General features: G+C 37.6%; 1 protein-coding gene across 2 annotated transcripts; it reads left to right on the top strand.

The window, feature by feature from the left end:
- The first annotated feature begins 310 nt into the window (after positions 1 to 310).
- On the top strand, positions 311 to 6,433 carry prnpb (prion protein b). Of its 2 annotated transcripts, none has more exons than XM_085425992.1 (2): positions 311 to 466; positions 4,460 to 6,429. In XM_085425992.1, exon 2 carries the CDS (start codon positions 4,467 to 4,469, stop codon positions 5,556 to 5,558), a length of 1,092 nt encoding a protein of 363 aa, XP_085282118.1. In that variant the 5' UTR covers positions 311 to 466; positions 4,460 to 4,466; the 3' UTR covers positions 5,559 to 6,429. The 2 variants fall into 2 exon arrangements, with proteins under 2 accessions (XP_085282118.1, XP_085282119.1); XM_085425993.1 differs by having other exon boundaries at positions 351 to 478; positions 4,460 to 6,433.
- Positions 6,434 to 7,290: the final 857 nt, after the last annotated feature.

The following is a 7,290-nucleotide window of genomic DNA, read 5'->3' as shown; positions in this document are numbered from 1 at the left end:
GATTGTTGGGATTTTCTCTGTATTATTGTAGGGCCTCTACCATACAGTATTAAGGTCACTGTTGTTGTGATTTGGTGCTATATGAATAAAGTTGAATTGAAAATGGAATCATTTATTCTTTCAGTATGAGCCAAATGTACGATATATGGTAAAACGTTCAGTAAAGCAGACACTTAAAAGTTGAACCATTAGTAAGTACACGCACTGAACTCTCGCTGCTGATTGGCTGTGGGCCCTTATTTGATTATTTTTCCATTTCCTTTTCCCCGGTGGATGCCGAGAATCGACTCCACCCCAGCCCTGCCCCCATCATCTGTTTCTAAGCGACCCACATCTCTCGTGCGGCCATATGTCAGACAGAAATGAAACAGTTGAAACCATAACCGGAGAGGTACGAGCGCCGCGGGGACATTATCGAAGACAAACAGGGAGGAAGGAACTCATCTGACTCACGGTCACCACACAGGTGAGGCTGTAGGTAAAGTAGAGCAATTAATGTTTCTACCTGTGATCTGTGCGCAGTTCACGTCACCTGGAGTAAACAGTCTTTATCTAACCGAGTATCAGGCAGTGGTTATTGCAGGGCGTATTCCAGTGAAGTTTTCCCCTTTTAATATGAATTCCCTGCATTAATATGCAGTTATAAATAAATTCTAACAACATGTAACATATGTTTTAATTGTTTCAAGGAACAAACCATCCACCGGGCAATTTGTTATTGCCTCCCATATCGCGGCAGCTCTTTAACAACAAGTTACAGGGAAAGGCATCGCATACAGTTAAAAAAGTTTTTACAAGTATTTAAAGCAAAAATCATCGATTAGTTATCACTAGTCGCTGTATTAGCCTGAGACAAATAAAATGCTTACCATACCGAGGAGGTTATGTGTAAAATAAAGAAAATACCTTTATTGCAAGTCTTTAATATATAATTTATAATCAATCCACTCCTTTTTAGCCACTTAAAATATTTTTATATAGCTATTATGTTATATTTGTTACAAAGCCAGCTGGCCTCTTGAAGAACAGTGAGTGTTTGACATTCATAAATAAAGAACATATAAAGGTCGCTTTGCCAAAAACCAATTTAATCTTTTAACTCATGGTAGAAATGGCATAAAATAGCTTGAGATCATTCACGACAGATATGCTTGACGTACATTTCACAGATTAAAGGCAAACAAGTCATTTAAAACTATTTAAATACAATCGCTTTTTGGCACAACACCAGAATAAATAAAAGTTAATTAAATCAGGCTTAATTTTAATTGCTGTGTCACAGCAGCCGAACTGTTAAACACGACCTATAACAAGATCTGACAAGATAATTTAAACAACAGTTGTTGGGTTTTTTAAAGTACACAAAAGCAGCTATTTGTGTGTGAGGCGGGGAAGATTTTCGGTATCCAAAAATGCTCAGATAAATAGTTAAATAAACCCTCCTTCTCCAGTTTGTCCACAGCCCTTTTTTTTCCTTCTTCTTTCTTACTTTCTATTTTTTTTTTTTTTTTTTTTTTTTTTTTGCCTTCCCTGTGTGGTTTTGCAAAAACGATGGCTCATTCCATTATTTCAGATACTGATCAATTAGCATCATGCGTCCCAGGCTGATACACAGCGGAAATCCATTTTGGAGCGCCACTAAGGCGCCTGTCTAATGGAATTTTCTTTATTTTTCTTTATATATTTTCTAAAGCCACACCTTCTCAGACAAGGATTTGTGGTTTTTCCACGTCATGTCTGACAACAGACTGAATAGTATTCAATTTTGTAGTAACACATTACAAACAACTGGACAGACAGTTAAAATAATTTTTAGTAGTAATATATTTTATTGTCATTTAAAATGTGAACATGCTAATATAAACCCGTTAGCTCATATATAATTGTATATAACTCCTATGAGAGTTATTTCTTAATTTTCTTGTTTGTTTGTATATTTGTCACACTTTAATGTTTCAGATTAACAAACACATTTTTATAGTAGACAAAGATTACCGGCGTAAATATAAAGTATTGTTTTTAAATGATGATTTCATTTAAAAAGCTTATCAAACCCCCTTGTTTAATCATGATTCGACTTTGGTCAATCAAATTTTTTGGAAGCTGAGTTCAATTTCATTAGCCACACCCAGGCCTGATTACTGCCCACCTGCTGAATCCAGAAATAACTTACAATACAATACGACTTTATTTGTATTGCACATTTAAAACCAGAGGTACACCAAAGTGCTTCACAAAATCCACTAAAAGCAGTAGCAAAATACAAATGCAAATAGCAGGTGGAAAGCATTGATTAACCAAGCATACAAGATAAGCAGATATCGAAATAAAACTTCAAAAGCAAAATCAATACAAAACCTTGTTCAACAAAACAGAAGAAAAGGGTACTTACAAGAATCGTACTCTAGATAGCCAGGAAAGCTAAACCAAATAGATAAGTTTTCAATCGAGATTCTGGATCGAGTCAGATGCACGAATAGCTTGTGGGAGATTGTTCCAGAGGTTAGGTGCAAACAGAGCGAAAGCACGGTCACCTCTGCTCTTTGCAGTGACCTAGGTTGCACCAAGAGCAATTGTCCTGATGATCTCAGTGCTCTCCTAGGAATATACAGGCTGAGAAGATCAATAAGATAACTAGGCGCGATATTATTTATGATTTTAAAAGTAAGCAATAAGATTTTAAAATTAATGTGATACTTAAATCGATGGTATCTGACAAAATGAAGCAGGTTAAAAGATCTCAAAAAGCAACACACTATGATCTAAAGAAGCGACTGAGAAACAAAGTCATTGACATCTATGAGTCTGGAAAGGGTTACAATGAACCAGTGTATCAAAATGACTCCAAGAGCACATCAACGACTCATCCAGGAGCTCACAAGACTGGATAACCACATCTAAAGAACTGCAGGCATAAACTAACATTTCACAAAAAGACCATCGTGCCAACAGTCTAGCATGGTGGTGGTAGTGATGGTCTGGGGGTGTTTTGCTTCTTGACTTGGATGACTTGCTGTAGTTGATGAAACTTTGAATTCTGCTCTCTACCAGAAAATCCTGAAGGAGAGTGTCCACCCATCAGTTCATGCCCTGAAGCTCAAGTTCATTTGGGTGATGCAGCAGGACAGTGAGCCAAAGATGTTTTACCCCCTTAATAACTACTTAGGTTATTTTTGTCCAATGTCAAACTTTTTTGGATGATTTGAAACATGTACGTGTGACAAATATGTGAAAACCTAAAAACCAGGAGGGGGTAAATACTTTTTCAGTGCATTGTACATATTTATGTCCTGGAAGCAAGATATTTTAAAATTCTGATAGTTGAAAACAAAATTAAGATAAGGGATATAAACTACCTTCATCATCTACAGTTCCTCATCATTTTAATAAACATTACTTACCCTCCAATATAATATCTGTTTGATTATCCACCTGCCTGTCTCATTTTCATACTTGTATTTAATTTCGAAGATCAAGGTGATAAATATGTGCTCGTATCAACTTGTTTTAAAAACCAGCTTTCATTACAGTTCTTTCAATTAAAACAAGCAAAACAGATGAGAAAATAACAACAGTTTGAACTACACCCTGCATTGTTACATGATCACACTGCCTCAGCATCACTTCTAGTATCATATTTCTGTGATGGGATTTGCAACTCAATAAAGAGCTTGAGGAGTACTCAACACTGACATTACACAGCACTGTGGAGATGTCACTAATTACAGCCTCCAAGGTTCAGGTTCTGCATCATAAAGCTATCAGCACTGACATTGGCAGACTCTCAGGAGAATTTCCAGTTTTCCTTTTGTTACTGAAAGCCTAAAAAATGAAACCCTGTTGTGTTTCCACATGTCTAAACTGCTCATTTGCCTTCTTGCAAATCTAATATCTCAAAAGTGGCAATTAAGCACCAAAAATACAATCTGGAAACACAGAGATTGATGAAACAATCAGACAAAAATGCACCTAAGAAAGTGAATTTTCTACCGTGCAAAACAAAATCCAGTGCATACATGACTGATTGCAGCTGTCAGCGTCTCTGCTCTAGCCTTCCTAGTTTCCTCCAACACAATTACAAATTAAAAAAAAAATGCTGAGATGGTTTGCACATGTGCAGAGGAGGCATAGTACACATGAGCAAAGGTGCTGAATATGGAGATTTCAAAAAGGAGGAATAGAATAAGACCACAGAGAAGATTGAATTTGGTGAATTTAGGGAAGGAAGACATGCAGGGGGTGGTGTGACACAGGACGATGCTAGAGATAGGGTAAGATGGAGGGAGACGATCTTCCCCTAAAGAGAGCAGCCAAAAGAAGAACACATGTATGATTTTAGGTTTCTGCTGCTAACAGCTCTCTAGCACTAAAACTAAAATAATAAAGTGACATTAACACTACATAAGTACAAAATTAAAAGTGATATGCTCTAAATATTATCTCATATTTGTCTCCACAGAGTGAAGATGAAGCTCTATTCATTGTCCATGCTTAGTTTGTCACTTATCTTGCTTAATACCCCTTTCTCGCTGACCAGGGGAAAGGGAGGGAGAGGAAAAAGTTCGGGCAGCAAAAAAGTCTCTTCGGGCACCAATACAGGATACAAACCCAAAAAAGACTCCACCCCTCAGGGTGGCCATCCAAAACAAAACAATCAGGGCAGTCCCGGGCAGCAAGGCAATTATCCCAGGCAACCAGGTGCAGCAGGCAACCCTAACCAGTATCCGGGACAAAGTTCTCCGTATGGAGGGTATGGAGGAGGTTATGGAGGCTATGGAGGAGGTTATGGACGGTATGGAGGAGGTTATGGAGGTAATCGTCCTTCTGAGAATTCCAGAGGGTTTGCTCGCAGTGCAGTAGTAGCTGCAGCTGGAGGTGCAGTGGCAGGAACGGCCCTGGGCTATGGGTTAGGACAGTTCCACAATCCTCACTTTACTGTCCGCAGCCCTCAAGAGGAGTATTATTACAAACACTACATGCACAGGAACCATGGGTCTAAAATCCACACTAATAGAAATACTAACAAAAATACTAATACCAATACCAATACTACTGAATACAGCAGCGACAAAGGAAGAGATGCCGTAATTACTCAACCCGTTCAGAGTTATGGAGACTACATGGATGCCTGTATGAAGAGGTCTGACATTTTGCCGGTGAAAACTCAAAAGCCCCAAATCAAACCAGGTACAACTGCCACAGCTACAACCAAAACCAACACGTCTACTCTCGTGACATCACAGAGCAACGACACTGCCACAGAAAACCCCTCGACCCCCACCCCTGCAAGTCCAGGCCCTCCAAATCAGCCCGAAGAAGATGACACAGTCAGCATTGTGGAGATCGGCTACCCGGCACTGATCGAGCAGGTGAAAACCAGGAGATGCTTGGTGTTGTACATGGCTTACTCCATGAAGTACATGAGACAGGAAGGGCCGAAAGACGGGAGTACAGGAGGGGTAGAAGGATTGGAGATGGGCTTTCAAAGACTTTTAGCAGTAGTTACAAGTGCTATGCTGATGCTACTTAACAGCAATGTACCTGTGCTGCTGCACTGAGATGTTCATTTGACATTATAGAGAATGTGTTCATGAATAAGATGAAAGATGATAAGATGAAAAATAACTTGGTGGAAAGGAACCTGTAATGCTTTCTTTATTTTGTGCTGACTTCTGCTGTGAGATTTTATACTTTATTTTATACTTTATGCTTCATATAAAGCAAACATTGACGGCACAGATGGCTGACTTGTGATTACAGGAGAAATTAAAATAAATAGTTACAAAGCCTTTTCCTGTAACTGTAAAACAAAACGAGCTAAAGGGTTGTTTCTTATGGGAGAATGTGAATGTTTTCATTAATCCTAAAGGCTTGCACTTTTTCCTCGTCATGTTAAATAAATGAAATAGCTTTACTAACTTGTACTTGTGGATATTTCATTGCTTCGGAGCTGGCAAATGACAATGTCTCGTAGCATTAGTGTTATGAAAACGGTAGAGTCAGCATTGGATTATGTATTTTTTATGTTATTGTATCCATCCAGCACCTCCAAATCTGGGATCATGAGCCCGTCCAGGCCTCCTCCACACCATTATTGTGTTGGGTAATGACATAATTTTCTCTTGGGGAATATGCTACACTAAGCTAGATGTTGTGATGGGTTTCTCTTTCCCATTTAAAGGATCATGTGATCATTCAGCTCCGTATTAGTCTGTAGATTTCCAGACATTCAACGATCCCTAACAAATGTATCAAACTGTGTGATTTGGCCCCCCCTAATGGTCCCGGTCTCTCTGATAGACTTGCTTTGTAAAGAATGGTCTATTTTACTTGTACCTCAGATTTAAATGCCACATTTAACTCTCTTGTCAGACCTTTAACCTGCTTCATTATAGAAATAATTAAGAACTAGCAAACACTTATCAGCTCAAATTAAATATGAACCCCTGAAAATAGGGCATCGTGTATAAAAATGGCTGCGGCTCCATAAAGGTTAATGCAATATTCTTGTTAAGCATTTCAAATTAAAGCTGGCCGTCTGCACGTTGACCTTTTATTCATTTTATAACTGTAGGTCCAGTGTGTTGGTACACAAAATACCAGACATAACTTAAATAAGTGCACTATTTTGATTTTTACACTTAAATGTTTCAGATAATCAAATCAATTTTTATATTAGACAAAGAAACCTGAGTAAATGCAAAATGCAGTTTGTAAATGATGATTTCTTTTATTAGGAAGAAAAAAGCTGTTCAAACGACCTGAAACCGTGTGAAAAAGTAATTGCCTCTCCTTGTTAGATTATAAATTAACTTTGATTAACCACTTTTTTTTTGGAAAGCTCAGTTCAGTTTCACTAGCCACACTTAGCCCCGATTATTGCCCTCATAACACAATGCTTCATATCACAATCTAAAGAAACCCAAGAACAAATGAGAAACAAAGTCAGTGACGTCAGTCTGAAAAGGATTACAAAGGTTCCTAAGGCTTAATAATAATCTAAAATAATCTAAAATGATGTGGTTAGCATGGAGAATGAATGTCAACACGAAGCTATATCACACATTTATTTTACATTCATAACAGTTTTAAATATTAAAGAACATTCTTTAATAAAAATCTACAAATGATCATAAAACATTTAATTATGCAAATATGTCAACGAAAGCAATACTAAAAAATATAACCTATACACAATATACAGCATAGGCAAAATTATGTAACAATTGTGAGTACAAGAAAATAATTATTATAATATGTGTTAAATTTGTTTAGATCAGAGGAATAAGG

The sequence above is a fragment of the Rhamphochromis longiceps genome, linkage group LG12 (genome assembly GCF_057381845.1).
Source record: "Rhamphochromis longiceps isolate RC_006_pf linkage group LG12, R_longiceps_female_GT1.1, whole genome shotgun sequence".
Classification (NCBI taxonomy): Eukaryota; Metazoa; Chordata; class Actinopteri; order Cichliformes; family Cichlidae; genus Rhamphochromis; species Rhamphochromis longiceps.
This window is presented reverse-complemented; position numbering and strand designations above follow the sequence as displayed.